The sequence below is a fragment of the Hippopotamus amphibius genome, chromosome 15 (assembly GCF_030028045.1).
Source record: "Hippopotamus amphibius kiboko isolate mHipAmp2 chromosome 15, mHipAmp2.hap2, whole genome shotgun sequence".
Lineage (NCBI taxonomy): Eukaryota > Metazoa > Chordata > Mammalia > Artiodactyla > Hippopotamidae > Hippopotamus > Hippopotamus amphibius.
This window is the reverse complement of record NC_080200.1, coordinates 21,158,075-21,184,534: the sequence shown is the minus strand read 5'-3', so window position 1 is coordinate 21,184,534 and position 26,460 is coordinate 21,158,075. Positions and strand designations below refer to the sequence as shown.

Genomic DNA, 26,460 nt, shown 5'->3' with positions numbered 1-26,460 from the left:
ACTCTTTTTTTTTATTAGATTATTTTCCCATATAGGCCATTACAGAGTATTGAGTGGAATTCCCTGTGCTATGCAGCAGGTCCTTATTAGTTATCTATTTTATATATAGTAGTGTGTACGTGTCAGTCCTAATCTCCCAATTTATCCCTCCCCTGCCCCATATCCCCTCGTAACCACAAGTTTATTTTCTACATTGTGCCTCTACTTCTGTTTTGTAAACGAGTTCATTTGTACCTGAAAGGGTCCTCAGGCTTTGAGCAGAAAACCAGTTGTGTGAGGCAGCCTGCCTGGCCCCTGGGTTCTCACACCCCACCCTACCTCCCACCCCAGAGCACCCTTGATGAGGCTGGGGCCTTCCAGGGGTCCACATGCTCCAGCTCATGGCCAGATTCAAGGTCCCGGCTGATGGCAGCATCCATGGGATTTGCCAGTTTGCTCTGGTGTGGAGAACTACATCACTTAGAAACTGATGGCTGCCATCATGTCGCCCTCATCACTGAGTGCACCAGGGAGGCAATGTGGCCATTGAAAAGCAAAGTCTGAGCCAGAGCACAAGTGTGTCTACCTCCTGAAGAGGTCCTTAAAGGACCAGAGCAAGCCTGTGGGTCATTCAGGTACCTGTCCCTCCGGCCTCTCATCCCAGCAGCTCACCGTGACCATGGTCCCACCCGGTATCACAGCAGGGTTGTGGCCATCAGTGTTTAAGCAGCACCCAGTAGAGCCAATGGCCGAGCTGTGTGGCCCACTGCTTCTCCAGTGGTTAGAGACTATGCATCCATAATATCAAAAGCTCATTCAGCAAATGTGGAAGCACTTCCACGTGGGGATACAAGGCTGAGGACATCCCAGTGCCCACCCCAGGGCCTTACCATCTCCTAGGGCAGAGGCTGTCCTCCTACAGGAAGGGCTGAAAATTAATTAATTTTGAAAAAGTTAACTTTGAGCAAGAGCATATGGCACTCGAGTCTTAATTCCACAGCTGGTGGCACTTGTCTACATCTGTATCTCTTCGTTTGGAAGACGGGGGTAAATTGCATGCACCTCCACACTGGTACAAAAACCACATGAAATTTTGAAAGTCTTCAGTAAGATGTGAAACACTGTTCACTGGTAGAGTGACATCATTGTTGTCAACGGACGTAGCAGAACACAGGGGCTCTCTGGGGCACCTCCTGCCCCCTTGGGTGTATGGGCACACATGTGAGTTTACCTGAATGCCAGTGTGCGTGTTCAAGAGGGGCTGTGAGGAACTTTTCTTGTGTCTCCTTTCAAAATGACGCTGTGTCTCTGGATGACTAGAACTCAGTGGACTGGAGAGCAAGCTGAGAGGTGCTGCCAGGACCTGCCCTGGAGGTGCAAATGCACCTCCTTGTCTCACTTATGAACTAGATGTTTTTGTTTACAAAACACCTCCTTGACTGGAAGAAGAGAAACATGGGACACTTTGCCAACCCAGCTGGGCTCTATGCTGCCTCTTTCAACCTGCCTCCTCCAATGTGAGTCCCAGACCCTCCGGCATTTCCCATCCTGTTGCCAGAGGCAGGTAGTAGAGAGCAGCCTTAACTCAGGTCTTCTCCTGGGACTTGTAAGGGGGGGTGGGAGGGCGGTCCAAGAGGGAGGGGATGTATGTATACATATAGCTGATTCACTTTGTTGTACAACAGAAGCTAACACAACATTGTAAAGCAGCTATAATCCAATAAAAGAAAAAACTCCAAACGATGGAACGCCTGCTGTGCACCCTGCACTCTCAAATGTGAGTCATCTCAGCCAATCAGCCTTCCTTCATTTCCTTGTCTTTTGTAACATTTTCTAAGCAAAACTCTTGGCTAAACTCTTGGTAGATTACAGTTTACTTCTGTGGTTAGTGAATTTCCAGAACTTCAAAGATCAGATGTACACAAGAGTCATTTTACCAGCAGTACAACACACCGAGTTCAAGCAGGTGTGTGTGGGGGTCCTCACCTCATAGAGAGAGAAGTCTGGGGCTCCAAGGCGAGGGTGCTGGTGAGTGTGAAAACCCAGGTGCTCTGGGTTCCCACAGCAGAAGCCCTGGGGTGCAAACATCCCCTGCTCGGGGTTTGCCCCCAGAAACCAGGAGGGGCACAGGGACAGGGAATGCCCCCCTCTCTTCCTGGAAGGGATCAAAGACCTAATCAAAGCTTGGTACCCCATGCGGCGCCTCCTGGTCCAAGGTGTGGATGGAAAGACCCTCTGGCAGGAAGCTCCAGCACCCCACATCCCACCTGCAGCCCTCTTCCCCTCCATTAGCACCCCCTTCATGGGTTTGCTGTCATAAAGCAGGTTTCTCAGGATAAGGTTGCCAGGACCACAGTCACTTTAGCTTCACATCCTCACTGGCTGGGAGCCCTCATCCACTTCCACTCCTCTCTCCTTCTACCCCCACACATACTCCAGTGTCCCTTCAGACTGTAGACCTGCCCAACATTTAGTATTTCTTCTCTTGCCTCATCTCTCTCTAAAGGTGAGCTAAACAGACCTTGGAAGGTGGGGGATGTGTGAGAGAGGGCAAGGGCTCTAGTTGAGAGCACTTTGTGGTTCCTCCCTGCTCTTAAATGATGGTAGCCAGCACTCCCCCAGGGGAGGAGAGCTGTGTATCATCTTCCTTCCTTCCTCCTCCCCTCAAAGCTCTCAGGCCAGAGCAGTAAAGACCTTGGTCAGGCAGCCTCTTATTGGTAGATGAAGCTTACCCAAAGGTTGTGAAGGGTGAGAATTTTAAAGCTCTCACATGGCTCTTACCATGTAGCCATTGTAACAGGAAAGCATCAGAACCTGTTTTCAACCTATGTCATCACTGGATCAGTAACAATTCGCCCCTGTGACCCCAGTTCTGAAAGTCAGCTAATCAGCCACAGATGCACATCAGCCAGCACTCAAGATGAAAGTAACACTCTCAGCTCTTAAAACCCCCAAACTCTGAGCACTGTGCTTCCCCCAAACCTACATGAAGTCACTTCAGCTTTGCTTAGAAAGACTCATAAGCTCTCCATGTGTAAGCGCATAATAAATTCAGCTTTCCATCTCAGCTTTTAAGTGGTCCTTTATTCCTTCAACAAGGGTTTGATACAATCAAATGAGGTCCTCTGAGATCCAGGTTTCCTGGGTTCTCTCTGCAGGGGCCAATATATACTGCAAAAGCCTGTGGAAGTCCTGGCCATAGAAATCCTGGCCCAGTCTCACTCCATGGAAGTAATGAATGTTGTCCATGCTAACACTGCTGATTTCAGAGTTGTTGATTATCTTATTAACTGACTTGTCTTCAGCTTACTGCTTGAGCTAGAAGGTAACTGATTTTAACAACTTGACTTTGATGGTGAGCCTCCCATCCTTCTAGGAGTGTACCTGGAATTTTGCTCCATTGCTTGGCCCTCAGCCCTGAAAGGTGAGCTGTCCCAGAGGAAGGGATCAGGGATTACAAGCATCTCAGAGGCACCTACAGGAGGATTCAGTCCTCAGCTCCCCATGGGAAGCATTTGAAGGGGAATCACCCTGGATGTCTGGGCAGGAGATCAGTGGAGAGAATAGAGCCAGGGACAGGGAAGAGTTTGGCCAAGGTCCCTGGAACAGGGACACCAGGGGAATGGGCCAGTGTGTGTCTGGGCCAAGACCATGTAACCAGGCAAGTAGAAGTGGTTCAGGAGCAGCTCTAGAGACACTGCCTGTCCCAGGGCAAGCAGCGAGGACAACAGCAGGGTCCCTGGATGGGTCCCCAGACCTCTCAGAAAGCCCTTCCCATGGGGGTGCTGGGTGAGGATGGCCTTGTGAGAGTTTTACCTCTGGTGGGTGTTTGTGTATATCAGAGCCCCATCAGAAGAGGCCTCCTTATTACAAAGATTTTGTTACAGGCTTTTCTTTCTGAAGAGAAATGCAAAGATGATTTAATCTATATACCCATAGAATTAAAAATTGAATCAATATAATGCCCTAATTGTAACAAAAAAGTATTAATAATTAAATTATAATATGTAAAATAATAGCATGTTTTTCAATATTTAAATGTTTAGCTTGACTATCTACAAAACATAATGATGCGGGAATTCCCTGGCAGTCCAGAGGTTAGTACTCTGTGCTTTTAGTGTGGGCTCAATCCCTGGTTGTCAGGGAACTAAGATCCCACAAACCACACCGTGAGGCAAAAAAAAAAACCATAATGATGAAATAGGCACATAACAGAAAAATTTCTGTAAATATCAAAGCTACAAATGCAGACGGAATGAGTTTGCAGTGTGGGCAATCTGGTGCATCCCTGGGGGTGACACAGCAATATGGAAAGTGAGCCTCTCTCAGTAAAGTACCCCACAACACAAAGTACCACCTCCCTTCCATCTGCAGCACAGCTACCTTCCTGAAAGATTCGGTATGTACTATGGAAGCAAAAATGACACTTGCCTGCTTCCTCATGAGTCGGCCCATAATGTCCCATAGCCAACTGTCTTGGTTTGCACAGGACTGAGGGAGTTTCTGAGGTGCAGAACCCTCAGTACTAAAACCAGGGCCAGTTGTTTGCCCTGCTTTACACCTTGAAACAAACCAAAACTAACTGTGTTGCTTTATTTGATTTGGCCCCCCACATAAACCTGGCTTACCTAGAAAAATAACTTTCTCCTTGATTTTTGCAATGCTAATATCTGCACATATGTCACAACCTGTGTGAATATAATATCATTGGGAATTCCCCCGGTTCAGTGGTTGGGATTCCGCCCTTCCACTGTTCAAAAACACGTGTGGGAAAAAAAATCATATCATAATGTAGACATTAATTTTGTAGGCTTTTTTCTTTAAATACTTATTTTTATTTGATTAACTAGATTTTCTGATGCCCATCTTCCTCTATTCTTTCCACTCCATGTGCCCTTTTGACGATATTAAAACTCAACAAACGTTGTGTTCTAGACTCATTACAACCTGCCTTCTCCTCTCCTGGTCGCCTGGCAGGACACCATGAGTGTGGTGGTCACCAGACAGGACAGGGCTGCCCTTCTGGCCCCGCCCTCTGAAATGTCAATTCCTCCCCTCACTCACCCCAGTCAGGATCACCAAAGCCCTTCCTCCGAATTTTCAAATATCAGAAAAGGTCCAGCTGAAAACTGTTATCCTGAACATGGGAGTCCCTGGTCAGAATTTACGGAGGGTCAGTGAACCCCGATGGGGAAAATAACTTTTACTTTCACTAACTTCTCGCTGAAATTTAGCCATTCTTCCCGTGATGAGAGGAGGGAGCAAAGCTCAGCGGAGTTAGCAGGACCGGAGCCTCGGTCTTCAACACAAACCACAGGTATTTTCGAATCAGATGACAGTTGTCTCAGACACCGCCCGCCTTTCCAAACGGCTGTAACGTGAGCTTCACCGCCTGGTGCCGTGTCGTGAAGCAGTAAAGCAGCACAGATGCTGTATCGCACAATTAGCAAAGGATGGGTTTTCTTTCCTGTTTTCCATCCAAGGTCCAGCAGAGGGGGCCATCGAGGAGCTGCGGGAGGGCCCCAGGGGTGCGTGCGGTGGAGCCGCAGCCGGAGCCGGGCCAGAGCCTGAACCTGAGCCCGGGCGGGGTCGCAGCTACGGCGGGGTCGCAGCTGTGGCGGCCCCGGGGGCGCGGAGCGCTCGTCCGCCTGGGACCCGGCGAGGGACGCGTCCTGCGCTCGGCCGGCGTCCGGCGTCGGCACCATGCCGCTGGCCCCACAGCTGGAGATGGACGCCCCGGGGACCCGCGCCCTGGGGCGGCGCGTGAGACCGGCGACCAGGCAGCCGCAGAGGCCCGGGAGTGTGCGGGACTGGCGGTCGCCGCCGCCATCACCACTGCTGCTGCTGCTGCTTCTGTTGGGACTGGTGCCGGAGAGCGCGGCAGGTATCCAGGCGGAGGCTGGGAGTGGGGCTGGGGGGGTGGGGAGTCAAGGAGGGAGAGCAGGCGCAGAACCCCAATCGTCCCGCAGCCGAGCGCCTGTGGGGAGGCTAGAGAGAGGTCCACCAAAAATGCGGAGGCCATTCCGGCTTTGAGGGTGCGGGGACGGATAGTGAATTGCAGAGCTGACCCAGGATCGCGGGGGTCACTGAGCCCCGGGCTAGGCCGGACCCCTGTTCGCCGCTTCCCGTTGCAGCCCGCTGATCGGAATGAGCCCGGGAGGGTGGGGACCCCGCGGGGGCTGGCGGGGCGCGGGGGCTGGCGGTAAACCCTCCCTCGCCCGGGACCGAGCCGACGCCACAGCTTCCTGGGGGTCCCTGGGCCCCTCTGGAGGATGCCGCTCGCACTCGGCTCCCAGGGCTGGGTCCTCCAGGAAGGCCCTAGGGACGCTCGGTGCCGGCAGGAATCTGAGCGCGGCCTGCACAGTCTCTGCCTGGCAGCTCCGCGAGGCACCGGCCCATCGCTATAGTCTCCCTGGCTCCTTGGCGCGGTTCTCTCGGGTTGCCCGGGCAGCCCCTTGTTGAGGTGGCGGGTGATGGCGGGGCAACAGGATTTTTCTGAACTGGCGGGGAATTTCCATCCTTTCCCAATTATCGTTCTGCATGCAGAAAGGCAGGGCCGGACCTCCCCCTGGATTCCCGACCGCCCCCACGGGGCACCGCCCACCCTGACTGCACAGATGCCTGGAAGTTTATTAGCACAGGTGGGGAGAGTCCCCCATTATGGCAGTGATAATAGCTGCTGTCCTTTATTCCAGGCTCTGTACTAAGGACTTCAGGTACAAGAAGCCATTCCGGCTCTCAGACTATCTGAAATTTACAATTTACAGATTTAAAATAGGGCTCAGAGATGACGCTAGGTGGCAGCACTAGGATCCAGAATCGTAGTGAACCTTTTTTGTGCTTGGACCCTGTCTCAGAATGTTTTTAATGCGTGAAATGAAATACATAGGATTCCAAAGGAACCCAATTATGTTTTTATAAAGCTATTAAAATTTTTAACTAGAAATATAAATTTGTGCTATGTAATATATGTGCTTCTAAGTTAACACATTAAAGAAAGCAAAAGCAACAATTCCCAGAATTTGGAAGAAGTGAGGATAAAGCATATTTCCAGGTGTCTGCAACAACTGTCTAGTGATTCGAAAACATCTGGGGCTTTTATCGGGGTCAAAGCGCAGGTTCTGCTAATCCTGCTGAGCTTTGCTGCTTCCATTCAGCATGGAGAAAGGCCAAACTTCACCTAGAGGTTAGTGAAATAAAGAGGTTATTTTTTCCCTCCAAGTTGAGGCTCCTGAACACAATAGGATGTACCTACAGGAGGATTCAGCCCACAGCTCCCCATGGGAAACACTTGAAAGAGAGTCAGCTTGGATGTCTGGGCAGGAGATCAGTGGAGAGAATGGAGCCAGGGACGGGAAAGAGTTTGGCCAGTGTCCCTGGAACAGGGACCCCAGGGAGTGGGGCTCTGAACCTGAAAACGGAGACTGGTTACACTGTGTCTCTGGACCAAGACTGTAACCAGTGCTGGTTCTCAGGTTCATACAGCCCCTGAGGACCCTTCTGTTTACAGCTCTCCCCCGGGGTGAAACAGGGGCACATAGGCGATTCCAGTTCTGCATGGCAGGGATGGTCATGGGTGTGTGTGCATAGACCCTGTAGCCTTGAGAGGGGAATGGTCAAGGCTGGCCCAGGGGGACAGGTCCGCAAGCCAAAGAGGAGGGAAGGAATGCAGGGTGACCCTGGGTGTGTGCACATGGAGGGGAGGTAGCCAGGCATCTCAGGCAGGCCCCTCACAAACACTCCTGGATGCCAAGCTTTCCCTGCAGGAGGTGAGGAATGAGGAAGTGGCTTTCAAGGGGCAGATATCATGAGTCATGCAGCAGGGAGTTCTACGCCTCACAGCACCCTATGACTAGGATTCAGTTATTATCCCCGTGGTAAAGATAGGGAAACTGAGGCTCAGAGAGGTTAAATGGCTACCCAGGATCTCACAGAGTCTGATGGCTGGTTAGGATTTGGATTCCAGCAGGCTGGCTCTGGAGCCCATGCTGCCTCAGGCAAAAGCTGAGGCAGGGAGTCCCGGCCAGGTGAGAGGAGAAGGCAGAATTAATCAGTGACCCTTGGGATCAAGACTGTGAGAGACAGATTAAATAGCGTAAATGATTACAAAGCTGGTTACTACAGCAAAGCTGGCATTAGGGCCTGAGGGGGTGAGGGTGAGAGCAGCATAAGGGATGTACTCTTGGGTATCTGGCCCAGGCACCTGGCTGGTACTGAGACAGGAACAGCATCAAGGACAGGCTAAGGGAGGGACTGCAGAGGCCAGTCCTGTAGAACTTCAAGGGTCATGACCACTGAGACTGCTTCTGGTCTCCCTCTCCCCCTTTCTGGCCTCCTCTGACAGTGACTCTGCAGGCCCTTGTTACTCTGCCTCCCCTTTCCTGCACTCCATCGCAGGTTCATCTAAGCCAGGGGTTCAGGGTCCCCTCCATGCTGACCACAGCCACACCCTTTCTCTGGCCCAGACCTTGCCCTTGAACTTAGCCCTTTGGACCTGCAGCAGTTTGGCCTCAAGGGGAAACTGAGGCACAAAGAGGCAATCTAGCTCTTTCTTTCCTCCCCAGACTCATCTCTTGACCTTGGTTTTCCTGAACACACCACACTTTTTCACTCCACGCATTCCCATGTGCTAGTGCTTTTGCCTAGAGCACTTCTCAAACTTTAGAATCACTCAGAGGGCTTGTTGAACTACAGAAAGCTCGGCCCCACCCCCAGAGCTTCAGACTCAGTAGGGCTGGGCTGGAGACCAAGAATGTGCATTTCCCCATCCAGGTGAGGCTGATGCAGCAGGTTCTGGAACTACATTAGACGCACTAGCCCAGAATTTTCTTCCCTCCTCACCACGTACTGCCTGGTAACTCACAGCTGGTGAGGTCTCCTCCAAGTTTTCGCCTATAAGACCCCAGACTTCAACACCCTCCTGCCCCAGGATGTTCCTGACACCTGGTACCTCTTGCACCCAAATGCTTGTCAGCCCCCACTGGCCTTACTGGACCTGCTTGTTTAATTGCTCTATTGTCCCCCACCCTGCCAGACCTGGGCTCCCTGGGGCTCTGCCTGTCTCTCTGTCCCCACACCCCCCCCCCCCACCTGGCGCAGTGCCTGGCTTGTAGTAGGTGCCCAACAGATGTTTGTGAAATGAGTGATATTGAAGGGGAGAGGTCAGGGCTGACACAGCTGAGCAGGTGGGCAGGGCAGAGCCAGGAATGGATGGGCTCTCCTGGCAGCACATGAGCAACACCTGGGAGGCTTCAATGCCTGCCAGTGTCCAGCCCTCCTTTACCCCCAAACCAACTACATCCATGTCAATGGCAGGATGGTCAAAGCTGCTGGGCGGTGTTGGGCAGCCAGATGGAGACCCTCTCGCAAAGTCCTGGTTTCCCTCCTCTCTAAGCGGGAACAATCAAGACCTGCCTCACAGGAATGCAGTGAAAACACCACGAATCAATACTTGTAAAGCTCGGGAACCACGCCTGGCACCGAGACCAAGAAATCAGCCCTGTTGCCTTTGTGCCTGCACGCTGGGGTAGTTTCCAGTCACACCCGGGGCAAGGCCCACAGCGCTCTTCCCTTCCAACGTGCCTCTCACTGTCATTCCATAGCATCTCTCCCAGTGAACACGAGGATGTGTAGATGTTTATGCCTTGAGATCCATACTTCCCTTTTCCATTCCCCCCTTGCAGAGAGTCCCTGGGGGCTGCCCTTGGTGGCTGATGGCCCGGCTGCCAGGGCAAAGGAGGTGATGGCAGAACTGGCACACCTGAAGTTGGAGGAGACGCCATGGCCTAGAGGTAAGACCCTGTCTGCCTGCTGAACAAGGGGTGGGATGGTGGAGGCCGGGAGCCCCCAGCCTGCAGGAGGCCATGTCCGCAGTCTGGAAATGTGGTAGACTGTCTTGGGGTGGGGGGACGCTGCCAGGGTAGGGGACCCAGAGGCCAGAGCCTCTGGAGGGTGTCGCAGGGGCTGAGGCCTGGCCTCCACAGAGCTGGCCCCTCACTCAGGCATCTTTCCCCACAGCCCAACCCCCACCCCTGACTCCAGCTCTCTCCTTGCCATGCCCTCTCCCCTTTTAGAATAGGAAAGGATGAAGACTGAGATGATGTCTCCTTGCCTGTACACCTTCCTTATGTTTGTTATCTCACTGAATGCTCTAGCACTGGGGAGCAGGTCAGTTCATTGTGCCCACTTACAGATGAGGAAACCAAGGCCTGGAGCTGTGAGATAACTTCCTCAAGGCCACGCAGCTAGGGACTGGCAGTGCTACATGGATTATAGAGGGGGTAGGGCAGATGCAAAAAAGTCTCCTGGGCAGGGTGGGGAAGGGGCTGGGCTCCTCCCTCCACCAGCACAGTCAGAGGAAGAAGGACACTGGGCTTAAAGGGAGGCAGGACTGCTCCTTGTTGGAGGCTGGCCACCTGGCCCCGTGACTAGGAAGTGGCAGTGGAGGGGGCCAGGGGGTGAGAAGCTGGTGATACAGACAGGCCCTGAAGCAACAGTGGGCAAGTGGCAACTTCCTGTGGCCATGTCGCAGCAGGAGCAGATCCCCCTGGTCGCCTGCCATGTGGGCCCCACTTCCTTTCACCATGGTCCCGTAGTGCCTGGCACTCACCCCAGCGTGGCAGGTGGTATCACCTCCAAAGCCAGGAGATGGCCTCTTCCACTTCCTTGGCCTCCATCGGGGCTGCAGCCCAAGGCATGATTATCCCTCCTGGGTCCAGGTAGCAAGTGGGAGTCTACTCCCAGCTGAGACTGAACAGGCAGGCTGTGAGTCCCTGCAGAGAGCAGGCTGGGCTCTCAAGACCATCTGGGAGGCAGAGCAGAGAGCAGTGGGATTTTCAGGGAGGAAGGGATGAGAGGTCTCTCCCTGGGTACATGGGAGGCAGTACCTGGAAGTCAGCCGAGGGGGCCACAGTCATGAACTTGCCCTAAAAACAGGTCCCCGACTCCCAGGATGGGTACCAGATGCCAGGATGTAGGCCATGGTGAAGCAGTCCAGGGCAGAACAGATGCCAGGAACCAGAGCCCTCACGGCAGGGAGGGCTAGGCCAGAGGGCTATATCCAGGCCATTCCAGACACCATCTGGACAAGCCTGGGAAGGATTCGGAATTCAGCCCCTTCTTTCACCCCTACATCTACTACACTGAATCACACCACCATTTTATTTTTCCCCTGCATTCTTGCAGCAGCCTCAGAACACCCCAAGCACACTCCTGCCTCAGGACCTTTGTACTGACTTTCCCTTCCGCAGACCTGGAAGGCTATCTCCCAGATCTTTACATGGCTGGTTCCCTAAAGTCTTTAAGAATTTCCTTTTGGGGGAGGCCTTCCCTGCCCATTCTATCTAAAATTTTCAACTCCTCCCCTAACATTTTGTATTATCTCTGCTTTATTTTTTTCCCTCCACACCTATCACTATCCAGCCTACCATACATTCATGTAAGCTTCCTGAGAGCAGGCACTTGGGGCTCTTTGGGTTATCCCAGCATCCCCAAGGCCTCGGACAGAGCCAAATGGTAGGTGCTCAGAAAGTACTCACTAAGTGGGCAGCAGAGTAGGCCCTGCTGGGCCGTATGACCAGGATGAGCAGAGCTGAGCCATCTTAAATCGCTGCCAGGATGGTGTCTTGGGAGGGCAGAGAGTGGACAGATGCCATGGGGAGGGGCCTTCTCATGTGTCCCCAGCCACGCAATGTCACCCAGAAGTGTGTTCACTAAAGGATGGATGCAAGCCAAGGGTCACCTTGAGAATCAGGGTGTGCAGTCTGGCCCTGTTTTTCACTACTGGTGAGAGCTTTGCAGGTGGCTTTGCCTCTCTGTGGCTCAGTTTCCCCATCTGTCATGGATAGGTACAATAGTACCTGCCTGATAAGTTATTATGAGGGTGACCTAAGTGCTTTAAAAGTGTTTTGTAAATTTAAATAGATAGATAGGTAGACTTCCCTTCATTTTTTTTTTTTTTTGGCTATGGTAGTAAAAGGCTTTAATTTTCTATCTATGAAAATTTGAAACAGGGAATAAGTAAAATAATAACATGTTTTACAATTTATACAGATGACTGAAAGTGTTTGTGATATTCTGACTTGTTTCTGATAGTTTCATATTTTCCCCCTGGAAGACGTTGTGTGCCTTAGAGTGGGCTGGGCTGTAGTGTCAGTGCTATGAATAATCAGGAGGCTTTTATTTTTAGTTTTTACATCTGTAGAACTTTATGAAGACAGAGGAATCAGTTGAAATAACTGAAGCATCCTTAGGGAATGAGAACTATATACATTTAAAGAAATTTATTTATTGTTTTGGCTGCTTGGGGTCTGTGTTGCTGCACGCAGGCTTTCTCTAATTGCAGTGAGCAGGGGCAAGTCTTCATTGCGGTGTGTGGGCTTCTCATTGAAGTGGCTTCTATTGTGGAGCATGGGCTCTAGGTGTGCAGGCTTCAGTAGTTGCAGCATGCGGGCTCAGTAGTTGTGGCACTTGGGACCTTCCTGGACCAGGGATCAAACCCGTGTCCCCTGTGCTGGCAGGAGGATTCTTAACCACTGCACCACCAGGGAAGACTTCCCTTCATTTAAACCAAAAATAACTGGCCACTAAAGCAGCTGACATTAATAAATAGTAACATTACATAGGAAGCAGGATCGTGCATCTGTCCTAACAGAACAACCAGGTGTATGTTGCTCCCTTTCCCTGGTGTGTTGCACTAGGCCTGACCTCAGAATCACTTGCTTTTTCCCACATTTTCCAACCTGGGGAAGAGAACATCAGCCCTTTTGCGGCCTCTTTGCTTAGGTGGTGGGTACACCAGGGTCCCTGGGCCCCCACTTCTGTGTCCCCTGAGCCTCAGCACAGCTTTCAGGGGATGTCCTTGCTCCCAAACTGTGCACACTCACTTGCATGCGTGCACTCCCTCCCTCACTCCCTCTCGCTCTCTCTCTGTCTCAGGGCAACAGCAGCTATGTCCTTCAGGTTTTAACTGGCCACCAAACTCACAGGACCTAATGGGCTTTAGTCTGATACTATGTGTATTTGTTTCCTGTAGCTGCTGTAACAGATGACCACAACTTGGTGGCTTAAGGCTACACATTTATTCTCTTACAGTTCTGGAAGTCAGAAGTCCAAACTGGGTTTCACTGGGCTGAAATCAAGGTGTTGGCAGGGCCAGCTCCCTTAAGAGGCTGTAAGGCAGAATCTGTTTTCTTGCCTTTTCCAGCTTCTAGAGCTGTTTTGTTTGGCACATGATGCCTTCCTGCGTCTTCCTCTGCTCCATCTTTACATAACCTTCTCCTAGGACAGTCATGGACTCTCCCTCTGCCTCCCTTTTCTAAGGACACAGTTAGGTCCTGCCTAGACAAGCCAGGATAATCTCTCCATCTAAGATCCTTAATTTAATTTGCAAAACTGTTACCATGTAAGGTAACATTCAAAGTTCCAGGGATATCTTTGGGGGCCATTACCCAGGCTACCACACTATGCTTCCTGAGCTGTGGAGAGGGAGGCAGGACAGGAAGCCCAGCTTGCATGGCTTCCTCACCACCCTGGAGGCCAGCAGCTACCCAAACACACAGGATCTTTGCCCTCCCTCACTTCCAGGGCAGGTAGAGCTGCTGCAGATCAGAGCCAAGGAGGGGTGGGTCACCTTGACACAGAGAAACCGTAGCCTCTGTTCTCCCCAGCGCCTTTGTGCCCGTTCACAGCTGCCAGCCCAGGAGTACCCCACACTGATCTTAACTCAATGGTGTGCAAGGAAGCAGCACCGTGAGAGAGACTCCAGTCATTTCCCTAGAGGCCCACACCAGCCCAGACCCAATGTTAACCCTTCATCAAACAGTCTTAACATTGACCCCTCTTTCCTCCCATGAGGAAGTTTCTCCAGCTGTGAGAAGAAAACACCTCTTTCCTCAGCTTAGAGAAAAGCAGCAAGCCCTGGGGAGAGAATTGCACTGCCCTCTTTTTAAGGCATGCCTTCGAGTGCTACACTTGCCTCCCCCACCCCCACCCCACTGCAGTCCCCAGGCCTTGGTTCGCTTATCTGTAAAATGGGGCCAATCACACTGACATCTTACGTTTATTGTAAGGATCAACTGAGACAGTGAATGAGGAACAGTTAAATCAGTGCAGGCACACAGTGGTCACTGCAAAAATGAATGGCAGCTGTGATTATTATCACTGCCATTCATGTTCTTTTTCCTTTTTTTGGGGGGGTGCTGCGTGGGGTATTTGCTGCACGCAGGCTTTCTCTAGTTGTGACAAGTGGGGGCTACTCTTCATTGCAGTGTGCGGGTTTCTCATTGCAGTGGCTTCTCCCCAGGCACACGGGCTTCAGTAGTTGCAACATGTGGGCTCAGAAGTTGTGACACACAGGCTTAGTTGCTCTGCGGTCCCTGGGATCTTCCCTGACCAGGGATCAAACCCATGTCCTGCACGTTGGCAGGCGGATTCTTAATCACTGCGCCGCCAGGGAAATCCCGCCATTCATGTTCTTGTTTTTTGTCCAATTAAACAAATGCCAGAAGTAAGTGCTCACTGTGTGCCAGCTGTGCTGCTAGGTCCCAGGGAAACAGCAGTGACACAGTCAGATGTCTTGCCCACCCTCATGGTGTCCACAGTTTCACAGGGATCACAGGACACTATTGAGACCCCTCTGAGGGACATCAGGCTTCTGAGCAAAAAGTTTTTTTAAAAATTAGGTAAGAGAGTATGCCAGGGATATCCCTGAGAAATGTGGACTGAGTTTTTTAAGATACAGCATCTGTTTTAATAGGTGGAGTCAGGACTGGCTGCTAAGTAGGTTTCATCTCTGGCACCAAGTTAAATTGACGAGTTGATGCTTTTGGAGACATAGTAGAGAGGCAGCATTTGGACTCAAAGTGAAAAGAGATAGACTAGTAATTCTGCTGTGGGAGCAGGAGGGAGTGAGGAACAGAGTCAAGATGCCACCCACTTGGCAGCAATGGCTCAAACTAAGAATGATGGCCAGCCTTTCTCGGGCATGTCTGGGCAATGAATAATTCCACATAAATTAAGCTTCCAAACAACCAACCCTTAAAAAATCACACCCTTTTTCATTGCGAAGGGGGAAACCAGACAATCACACATTAGAGATGAGTATGAGCAAGTAGGCCCTGAGTGAGGAGCTGAGACGCTTTCTGGGAATAAAGTCTGTAAGCCTTAGTGCGTGAACTTTGGTCTCAGTGTTTGACCGATTCTATCTATATTTAAACCCTTTGGATGCCCTTATTTTTTCCACTGAAATTCCCAGTTCTTGCTCTTGCTGATAACAAATTCTCTGGGTTCGTTTCCACTGCAGACCCCACCCAGCACGCTGACCCCGGGTGCAGACCCTGGCGTCCCACGTGAGCCTGAGACCAGTTTGTGTTTCCACAGGGACGCACTCTCTCCACTACTACTACCTGGCCCTATCAGAGCCAGGCCCGAGCCTCCCTAGGTTTCTGGCTGTTGGCTACGTGGACGACCAGCCCTTCATCCGATACGACTCACGTGTGGACAGGGCCGAGCCCCAGGCCCCGTGGATGACGCCACTGGATGCCCAGTACTGGGAGGTGGAGACCGAGAAGCAGAGGTTCTGGGCGGCGGTGCAGGAGGTGGAGCTGTGGACAGTGATGGGCTACCACAACCACAGCGGCGGTGCGTTGGGCAGACTCCCCGTTCTCCTTCCTTCATACTCTGCACACTGACCCTCCAGGCAGCCGTGCCTGTCAGGGGGTGTGCGGCAAGCTTCTGATACTTGGCTCTTCTCAGTCTCCTTCCCCCACAGCCGAGCAGGGGCCTCAGGGCCTCAGAACCAGTCGTGGCTTCGGCAGCCAGCCCGCAGGCCAGTGCAGCAAAGCATCCACAGGAGCTGAGGGCCCATGATGCCTTCCCCTCGGTTCCCCAGGGTCCTGGACTGCAGCGGACTGGGAGAGTCTTTTCCTTGCCTCACCCACCACCCTCAAATCACGCCCCCCACCCCAGGTCCTCAGATGCCATCTCAGCTTCCCTGTCTCAGCAACAGCGAGCTCACACCCACCACCAAGGCTGCTGCAAATTCTGAATAAAGTGCTTATGGAGCACAGTGTGTTCACATGACACCCCCATGCTCTGTGCCGGACACCCAAGTGACCAGACTAAAAGCCTCAGGTCCCCAGAGAGCTCAGTAGATATAAAAGACTGAGACTGGGAAGGGCTGTGCATCAGGCCAGGGCCCCCAGGAGAGGTATGGTGTTTTGTAGTCTTACCATTGAGGACATTTTACACACATAAGTAGTGTGGGATACGAAATAAGGGGGTGTCTAATTATGAACTCGAGTGTCTGTCCCACATGAGAGGCCCAGCAGGTTACTCAGCCCAGGCTGTGTATGAAAATGACTTGGGAGAACTTTTCAAAATGCTGACATTCTGTCTCCCCACTCTTTGGAGGTGCCTGCGGGTGGTGGGCTTCTCCATGGCTCTCAGGGACTCAGCCCTTCAGCCCCCACTAACGGCCACCTTCTCACCTACACACACAGGTGTGCACAGTGCACAGCGCATGTTCGGCTGTGAGGTCCGGGAAGACGGCCGCTCCAACGGCTTTTGGCAGTTTGGCTTCGACGGGCAGGACCACCTGTCCCTCGACCTGGAAACTCTGAGCTGGGTGTCCGCTGAGCCCGTGGCCGTGCGGACCAAGCGCTGGTGGGAGACAGAGCGCTGCTACGCTGAGTACGACAAGGCCTACCTGGAAGGCCTCTGCCTCAGCTCCCTGCACAGATACCTGGAGCTGGGAGGCCAGAGATTCAGCCAGAGAGGTAAGGCCCAGCCTGTGGCATTGAAGATTGGCCCCATGCTCCCATTCTCAAGAACCATCCTAGGTGACAGAGAAGCCTTTGGGGGGTGAGGAAGCAGGCTCTGTCCCCAGGCTGTGTCCCCCTGGCTCAGACAAGCCCACTGGGACCCAGAAAGATGGTCAGGTAGCCAACAGCTTTTTCCTACAGAAAAAGAAGAAAGCCCAGACCTCAGGCCTTCACCCCAAGTGAGGTGGAGTGGGGAGTTCTGGAGTCTCCCCTGTCCCAGTGTGGTCTTGGGGAATAAACCCCCTTACTCTAGGCCTCATTTTCTTCATCTACAGAGCGAGTGGGTTAAACTAGATGCTTATAAAGTCCTTTTGGGGTTTAACATCCTGTGGCTCTGCTCCTTGAGAAACAGACCCCAGGCCCCAGGGGATGGCATCCCTCAGCATTCCCTGGACCACTGGGGACTGCCAGCGAAGCTGAAGCCCTTTGCCCCTCTCCTCCCTCACACCCCTCATGCTAAACCTGTTCCCCAGACTCCAGGTGCATCGCAAACTTCTCCTGACCCCAGTCAGCAGGGCTGGAGACACAAGGGCTGGGATAGACACTGGGGGAAGGTGGGCGCTTGGGATGCCAAGGGTGAAAGCCTCATGGGCTGTGGTGGTCAGGGAGGCTGCCAGGGGGTGGGACTAATCATAGAACCCAGCACATCATGGGTGTCTGGCAACTGAATGGTGCTATGTGGATCAGCTGGGGTAATGGGGAGGCTAATCCTCAAAGGGAGGACAGGACAGATAACACAAGAAGCAGAAGGTGTGATTATAAGATCAGAGCGTGGTGGTTCAGAGCTCAGGCACTGGAGCCTAGCCTCTAGATATGCATCCCAGCTCCAGGATTTGCTGGCTGTGTGACCTTGGGCAAGTTACTTGCCCTCTCTGTGCCTCAGTTTCCTCATCACTATAATGAGGATGGTAATAATAGCTGCTCCCTCCCCAAAGCACCATAGTGGTGTGCATTAAATAAGTAGTGTGGAACTACTCTTCAGCACCAGGTGTCGTCCTATGTCCTTCACCTGGTAGATTTGTCAGGAGTCTCCACAGAAACAGAACCAACAGGATGCACAGGGAGAGAAAGAGAGAGATGTGTTCTAAGGAATTGGCTCACGTGACTGTGGAGGCTGAGAAGTTCCAAGATCTGCAGTCGGCAAGCTGGAGACCCAGGAGAGCCGATGTTGCACTTCCAGTCTGAGACCAAAGGCCTGAGACCCGGGAGAACCAGTGGTGTAGTCCAGTCTGAATGCTGGAAGGTTCGAGACCCAAGAATAGTCATTGTTTCCATTTGAGTCTGAGGGCAGGAAAAGACCAGTGTCCAGCTCAGCAGTCAGGCTGGAGGAGCTCCCCGTTACTCAGCCTCCTTGTCCTGTTCACATCTTCAGCTCAGGGAATGGGCCCACCCACGTGGCAGAAGGCAGTCTGCTGTACTGAGTCCACTGCTTCAAATGTGTGTCCCACCCAGAAACACCCTCACACACCCAGAGAGACGTTTGCCCGAACGCTTGGGCATCCCGTGGCCCAGTGAAGTCGATACAGAAAATGAACCGTCACCCCTGAATTCTGTCATTTGGAACCGCAGCTCTGAGAGGAAGGAATGGTGAAGGCGGGCCCTAAGCGCCGGCAGGGGGCTGTGGGCAGGAGTCAGGCTGGGCTTCCAGGCGGCCCAGCTGCAGAGCCCACACTCCTAACCAGTCTCATTACAGGGTGACAGAAGGGTCATCCTTCTTGCCCTCCTTTAACAACCTCTTGTTAGGCACCTGCTGTATGCAGGAGGTCGTGGAGGATGTATGTAAAGTCTCTGAGAGAGCCCTAGGGTCTCTGCAGGAAGAAGGGGGAGTGTCAGTCTAGGACCCAACAGACCGGCCCAGGACCCTCCTTGGAGGTTGGGGGCAGGAATTCATCTCCCCCTCATGGCAATAGCCAGGACAGTACCCCTTTGGAATGGTTGGCAATGGGTCGTCCCTGCCTACAGCAGGAATTGGGTGCCTCCCCTGGAGAGAGACCCTGTCCCCATTTCCTTGTCCTCCAGCCTGGAAGATGCTGGAGGGGCCCAGGATTAAGCGTGAGGGATGGGAAGAGAGCAGCCACTCACCAGCCTTCCTCCCTCCACCTCTCCCTGCAGAGCCCCCCACAGTGCGGGTGACAAAGCACTCGGCCGAGGACGGGGGCACCACCCTGAGGTGCTGGGCCCTGGGCTTCTACCCACAAGACATCTCACTGAGCTGGTGGCTGGGCGAGAAGAAGCTGACTCGAAAGCCTCTGTATGTGGAGACACGCCCCAGTGGGGACGGCACCTATCAGACGTGGATGGCCGTGCAGGTGCCAGCTGGGGAGGAGACCCAGTACACCTGCCATGTGCAGCACTCCAGCCTGAACCACACGCTCATCGTGTCCTGGGGTGAGGAGCTGGGCTTGGCTGGGAGGGGGTGTGGAGGGGCAGGAGAGGGTCTCAGGGGACCTGGAAACATTCTCATGGTCTGGGGGGGGCCCCCTTTTTTCCATCTTTCTTAGAATCGCCCTCTTATCATGGACTTATTGCCAAGGTTCTCTCTCCCATCCTGGTTTTGCTGGTGGTTGGTGGTGCTGTGATCTTAACCAAGTACCTTCAAGGTAGGTGGGAAAGAAACAAAGGAGTGAGAGGCCCTCTGGCTGGTCCAGTCCTCTAGGGAAGAATGCTGTGTTCCTATCCCTGTGGCTAGAGCTGTTCCCTCCTGGGGAGCAGCAGGTACTGCTGAGGTCCTGCCCCTGTCCTCCCCGCCATGGAAAAGCCCAGGCGCACCCACCCCACAGCTGCACACCATCCTGAGGACCCTGTGCATCCCACAGTCAGGGGAGAACACTGGGCCTGACTTTGGAAAGGGCCCAGAGGGGGAGGGGGAATGTGGGGACCCACCACCCACCTCATCTCTTATGTTCTTTTTCTCCACAGCCAGGAAAAAGAAATCTTACACGCAAGCCCCAGGTAATTGTGGGATGGACCGGATGGGGAGAGGAAGCCCCAGGTGTTCCTAAGCATGGCCGAGATGCCTTAGACTCAGGATGGGGGCGGGACATGGGGTGGGTGCTTTCCCCGGCCTCAGCCTCCTGCCCCATCCCACCACCCTGCAGCCGGGCGGAGGGGGTAGGGAGCACCGCAGGGAGCCACCACCCAGGTTTGGGGGAGGGCTGGGGACCCGGCTGGGGTCACCTCCCTTCTTTCTCCCTGCAGGTGGAGAGGACCCCCATGATTCCCAGAGCGCAGCAAGAGCAGGGCCTGCTCAGTCCATCTGCTGACAGAAGTTCACCATCACAGATCAAGGAGATGTTTTGTGAGGTGTTTGCACTGGCTGGCTGGTATGAAATCTGACTGTGCAGGGCCCACCCTGCCCCCAAACTGAGCCCTCCTCACCCCCATCAGCCTTGTTATAAGCAGTCTGTGCCACTAAGATGGCTTTGCCATCTTCCTGAAGTGCTTTTAAAGGTGTAATTATTTCCTGTTTTGGGGGTGGGGAGGAGGGCAGTAGTAATTCCTCAACTCCTTTTACACTTGGCAGTTTGCAAAACGATTTCATGTTAAGTGTAAATCCCACCGGAGCCTCTCAGGCGCCCTGTGAGTTTGGCGATGTTGTTCTCATTCCCACGTCCCCGACGTGAAGACCAAGGGTCTGGGCAGGCAGGGAAGAGGCAGAACAACAGGCAGAGTTACAGGGGCAGCGTCCTGCGTGCGTCCGCCAGCATCGGGAAGAGATGGCTGGATGCCTGCCTCCTTACAAGTGTGTCCTTCTATGTGTGTATAACCCCCTTTTGTAAAGATTAGCGTGTCGGGGCTGTGAGGGCGTAGGGGAGGTGGTAAGGGTGGGTGCGTGTGTATGTGAGGGTGAGGGTGTGTGGGTGTGTAAGTGTGAGGGTGAGAGGATATACGGGATGTGTGTGAGGGTGAGTGTATGGTGGTGTGTGGGTACCTTGTGTATATGAGGAGAAGCTGAGAGAGACAGGTGCCTGGGGCCCTGTTCGTTGGTCCCGGGCAGCTGGAGGATGAGAAACAACACAGGCCTCATTTTCCATTATTTCCTGTCCTTTTGAATGGTTTGAATTTTTACAATAAGCACGTGTTACCTTTACAATAAGGGAAAGACCCCTTTTCACTGTGTCCTGTGGAAATGCTTGTGAAGGATATGTCTGGAGAAGGCCCAACCTCACCTTTGCATTTTCAGTGGAGCCATTTGATGTGCTAGGGGCTGGGACTCCAGAGCCCTGGCAGAGAGAGGGAGCGCTCCACCGTCATAAAGAACACGGGGCCAGACCCCTCCCAGGGCACCCTCTGCCTCCCCTTCAGCTGACCCCAAGGTGTGACAGAGCTTCCTGTGCAGACTTTTGAAACCTCCGTGTCTGCAGCCCTGGGAGGCTCTGAGCCCAAGGATGTGAACAATTGTGATACTAGAAAAAGATTCAGCCTGCCCCGGTGACCTGCAAGACCTCAGCCGTGAGCTCGTAATTATCAGACTGTACTGAACACGTGTCTTAAATGTCTGTCTTTCTCAGTGATGTTCTCATGTTCTGTATATGCTGTGCGAACCACATCCTAAGCATGGTTCTAAGCACTTTACTGTATAAGCTGTTTAATCTTCAAAGCACACCTGTGCAGGGAAATTCATACTCCTGTGCTACAGGTGAGGAAACTGAGGCTCAAGGTCCCACAGCTGGTTCATGGCAGGGCTGGGATGTGAGGCCAGGCAGTCTGGCTGCAGCCTGGGCACCTCACCACTGCACCAAAAGCCTCCATAACTCATGCTGTTCTGTAAATGGGCGAGTAAGTACAGGTCTGCAATCCCTTATCTGCAATTCTGAAATCCAAAAAAAAAAAACCAACTCTAAAAGCCAGAAGTTGCTTCCTAACTGTCATGAAAGCCTGTCGTGGGAGAGGGGCAGGAGAAAAGCAAAAAACAAACAAACAAAATCAGCCCCAGAGTGAAGTGAGGTTATTCATACTCTTTGTTTACTTCCCGTAGTGTGCCTTTTCGCAATTTTCCACAGAAATGCTGATGTGGGGGATTATGGGGTGTCATCCCAGACCCCTTCAGTAGTGCTACGTAATATTCAGCCTCCACACCTTGGTACCTTTCTAAAGCCCAAAGAATTCAAAATTCTGAAATACATCTGGCTCTAAGGGTTTCGGGTAAGGGATTGTGGACCTGTATTAATAAGGTTTTGTGGAAATAAACATGTTTTATATTTTGAGTTGTCTGACTATATGGTGAGACAAGTTAGGGCACAGGGTGGGTCTGGCCCCGACCGATGGGAGGCACAAGTGCCCAGGTGGACCGTCAAGGCTCCCTCAGCCCTGGAGGCACTTAGGGCCTCCTGAGCAGAAGGGGAATATTCTCCATCCCTGGGGAAGGGGTGGAAGCAGAGTGTGTTTGGGGAGAAGCAGATTGGAGAAGGCTTCTAGCCAGTCATTCTCTCTGAATTGGTACAGCTGTGTCACCTTTCTGTACCCCACACATACCCCCAAGGCTTCAGGCTCCTCCCCAGACCCACTCCACCCCCAGCTTTGGTCCTGTCCAGCCACGTGTAGACCTTAGACTGGCAATCTGCATGGCTCCTTTGATGCAAGGGGGTTGTATATTCAGGGAGCATTGGATAGAGGGTCTAGCTTCTATAAGTATGAACCCTGGGTGGAATTGGCTGGAAGTTCCTGTCCAGCTCTGTGTTTCTCTGTGTCCAAGACCCTGAATACCTCTAGGGCAGTGGGATTATAGGACCATCTCTCCAGATGAGGAAGAGGGCCAGAGAAGCCATGGATAGGCACGGTCCCATAACAGCCCCTACAGGACAGCAGCAGGGCCCCAGGCACTGCCACCCAAAGGCTACAGTCTGCTCTTCCATTAGCCTCATTGGCTACTTGGTTTAGAAACTTCTGGACCGATTTATGTCTACGTCTGTCCTGGATATCCATCAGCAAACTGCCTTTTCCTGATGGCTTTCCCCACCTTCTGTGCAGTCAGCCTCCCAACTTCTCAGAAGAATATAACATCTGCACGAAAACCTGGAGCTCTGGGACCGGAGGGCTGGTAGATAGAAATGCCTGAGGTGGGGAGACAGCCATTACACTGCCTACCCTGGCCTGGGGGGCCTTCCTCCCCTTTCCTGAGTCCTGGTAACCCTTCCTTGCTGGAGCAGCCCCCTCCTCAACTTCACACCCCAGGCAGAACCTACCAGCCTCTATGCTGCCAACGGCACCCCGTCCTGACGTTCAGAAGCGTCTGCTCCATAGCTGGATTACGAGATCCTTGGCAACTGGGCGGCTTCAACTTTATTTTGTTTTAGTCATATTTCCCTTAGAGGCTAGTTCAGTGTTTTGCCTATAGAACCATAAAAAACATTTTAGGGGGGAAAAATATATATATATATATAAAATACAACAATACATTTTAGACCTAAAGGGATCCTCAAACATCTCTATGAACCCCTGATAATTCCACACTCTCACTAACCACCCCCACCCCCATCATGCTGCTTCCCTCTGCTGAGGTCTTGAGGCCTCTCACGTTAGAGTCCTTCCTGTCCAGGCTGTGAGCATCACTCTCTCACCTCCCACCCCCCACCCCAACACATATTGGTCTAAGTCTGGTGCACCTGCAGAAACTGAAGCAAAGGAACATAATTCCACTAGTACCCCACAACCAGGTAGGAGGTGAACCCTGGGGGTCCTGAGTCTGATTCCACAGAGGGATGAACAGGCCAGAAAGCCTGGCAGTTTCCCCTAGCCCAGGCTTTGCTCCACCCCCATTTTTGTTTCCCTGCTTAGTAGCAGCCGGTCAGTGGTTTCAATGAAAGTCCGGGGCTCTGGGCCCAACTGGACCAGCCCAGATGCCTGCCTCTCTCCTGGGTTCCTTCCGCAGGCACCCCTGCCAGGAGAGACACTTGTGAGGGGACAGGAGGCAAACGCAGAGAGAGTTCATCTAAGTGTTCCCCTCCGTGCCCCCAGCAGCCACCGCAACCTCAGGAGAGGACAGAGACAGGAAGGCAAGCAAGTAAGGAGGGCTCTGAGTGCCCTTGGAAGCAGAAGAAGGGCATGCGAATCTGGCAGTGGTAGGATGGCAGCTTTGCAAGGTCAAATCATAGACCTGCGGGCACAGCCTTCCTACCCAGCAGGGTCCTGAGGGCACTGCCGCAGACCTCTCCTGGGAACTGCTTCCCTCTGTCAGCCAGACCGGGCTGGCTGTGGCTCAGAAGTGTGGGGTCTCTACCTGCAGACCCACCCCTCGCTCACGCTGTGGGTTGAGTCCAGACCTCTAGTCCTCAGGCCACCCTGATATCCTCCACCCCCATTTGCACAAATCTCACATGCTAACCACTCACTCAGGAGTCCTGTCCCAAACCACAGCTTCTGGGGCTCCACTACCTTCAGAGCAGAATTCTCTGCCTGCTCAGCGTGGCCTGGTGCTTTGTGATGACGTGTCAAATGAATGAAGGAATCCAGTGGTGAGTAATAATGAATCACGGGTGTTCAAGGAATAACATTAGAATCCACGTTCACCAGTGGCAAGGCTTTCGTACAAGCCATTCTCAATGCAGCCTCACTCCGCCAGTTACCCTCACCGTTCCCGCCACGGCTGCCCTCCCCCGAGGCCTTCCAGAATCTCAGAGACCTGGACATCCCTGCCCTGGGTACCATGATGAATAATGCAGGGCGTATCCAGGCAGCCAGGGCCTGGCCAGATGGGGATTTACCAACAGGAAGACCCAGCCCTCAGCTGGTCCTTTTTTCCTCCTCTAACTTCCTGGAAAAGTTCACAGACCAGAGTGGAAGAAAAGGAATAACTGAGGGCATAGGCTATCTCACCTGTGTCTCTCTAGCCTCTCCTTGCCCTGTACTGCCGCACAGTACAAATGGAACCACACAACCTCACCTCAAGGCAAACAGCCAGGGAGCAGGGAGTCAGCCTGGCACCTGTCTATGCCAGAGGCCTGACCCTCAGCCAGGCCCCTCCAGGCCCCTTTGCTCCATAGTGTCAGAGCCAGGACAGGGAAGAGGCCCAGGAAGCCAGAGCTATCTGCACTGCAGCGGGGGCAGAGAAGAAACTGGACCTGAGTTAAGGAAAAGCAAGGCTGATCCACTGGTCATACTCTGTCCAGCCAGGACCTCTGGAATCTGACTGGGAGGAGGAGAGAGTGCTACGGTGTGGGGGATGAGCCTGAGTCTTGAACCCAGAGGGGAGAAACAAGCCAGAATTGTAACATCAGAAGGCATTCTGGAGGTCCTCCATTCCAGCCTCCTAGCCCAGCGGTCAGTAAACGTTTCCTGTAAAGTGTCAGATAGTAAATATTTTGGACTTTTCTGGCCACATACAGTCACTGTACGAATATTCACCTTTGTTTTCTTTTTTTTTTTTTTTTTTACAACCCCTTTAAAATTTAAAAATTGTTCTTCACTCTTGAGCCTTACAAAAGGAAACCCAGGGCCAAATCTGCCAACCCCAGCGTGACCAAGCCCACGCTAGACGGCCTCTCTGGTGCCTCTGATACGTGGTCCCCAGTGTCTGTGTGACAAGTGCTTGCCTCCTCATCATAAACTGGAATTTCATCACCTGCAGCTGTGTGGGGTGTTCAGCCTAAAAAAGCTGATGTGAGTTTCCATGGGTAAATTTTCTGAAATCAGGGTCCTGAAAAAAATGCACCGGCAACCCCGCCATTGCTGAGCCCTGGTGCCTGAGTGTCCTCCACAGTTGCTGTTCTCCCAGTGCCCCTGGGAGGACGACACCTGAGGCCCTGTGTGTGCCAAATGGTCTCCTCCAGCAACCCACAGCTCCCAGCTGAGTTCAGGAGAAGGCTAGCAGTCTTCTGTGAATAGGACAGTGTGCCTAGTTGCTGGTGTGTGAAGGTTGCAAGAGGGCTTAAAACCAAGCCTCCTGTATACCCTGGAAAATATCAGCTAAGTTTCACAACAACGTGAGGGAATCTAAACAAAGCTCCTCTCCCAGATGCCACTTGGATTCGAGGAGAGGTGATTTAGAGGAAAAGGAAGATAAAATAGGTATTGAACTTTACCGGTCTTCATTCAGCGAGATAGTCTTGAGAGTGGGTATCCACTATATGTCCCTTTTAAGTCTCAACAGTTCCTTCAGGATGATCCCCCTAGCCTTCTCTCACCATCTTCTTCCACTCATTCCCCCTTGCTCTTTCTCCAGCTCCCCCTCCCACCTGGGCTCTGCTCCCTGGGGCAATTGGGAACTTGCTTTTATAAGCAGCCCTCTCTTCCCTTGGTCTGCTCCCCAGCTCTTTGCCCACTCCCTTCCATATGCAGGGGGGGACCTGAATTCAGAGATGGGGAAGTATTCAAGCCCTGAAGCTCAGTTCCAGTGCTTGTTACTCACATTTTCCCCTGTGGCTTCTTGGGGTCAGTCATGACCCCCAAGATGGGTTCTGGATTGTATATGGGTGTTTAGTTATTTGTTTTCTAACAAATAAACACCACCCATAGTGTCCCACCTTAGGCAGGTCAGACCTGGGTTTCAACTCCCTCCCTCTCCAGACAAAAGGCTCTCAGAACCACCAGCATGACAGGGAATTTCCTGGCAGTCCAGTGGTTAGGACTCTGCCCCTCTACTGCAGGGGGCATGGGTTTGATCCCTGTTCAGGGAACTAAGATCCTGAGCGCTGTGGCCAAGAGGGGAAGAAAAGCAAACTAG

The 26,460-nt window shown here is 52.7% G+C and overlaps 1 protein-coding gene and 1 long non-coding RNA gene across 5 annotated transcripts in view; one reads left to right on the top strand and one right to left on the bottom strand.

Moving 5' to 3' along the window:
• Window positions 1–26,460, bottom strand: part of LOC130836685 (uncharacterized) — an 80,091-nt gene that overhangs the window by 37,940 nt on the left and 15,691 nt on the right. Inside the window, exons 2-3 of the long non-coding RNA XR_009049211.1 lie at window positions 22,985–23,130; window positions 17,901–18,080 (exon numbers count right to left, since the gene is read on the bottom strand). This is a non-coding gene — a long non-coding RNA (uncharacterized LOC130836685). The remainder of the gene's footprint in view (window positions 1–17,900; window positions 18,081–22,984; window positions 23,131–26,460) is intronic.
• On the top strand, window positions 5,645–22,002 carry LOC130836672 (H-2 class I histocompatibility antigen, Q10 alpha chain-like). 4 transcript variants are annotated; one of them, XM_057709096.1, is made up of 8 exons: window positions 5,645–5,863; window positions 9,663–9,770; window positions 15,358–15,618; window positions 16,479–16,754; window positions 18,912–19,187; window positions 19,301–19,399; window positions 19,719–19,751; window positions 19,998–22,002. In XM_057709096.1, exons 1-8 carry the CDS (start codon window positions 5,683–5,685, stop codon window positions 20,060–20,062), a joined length of 1,299 nt encoding a protein of 432 aa, XP_057565079.1. In that variant the 5' UTR covers window positions 5,645–5,682; the 3' UTR covers window positions 20,063–22,002. The 4 variants fall into 4 exon arrangements, with proteins under 4 accessions (XP_057565079.1, XP_057565081.1, XP_057565080.1 ...); XM_057709098.1 differs by lacking the exon at window positions 9,663–9,770; XM_057709097.1 differs by lacking the exon at window positions 19,301–19,399.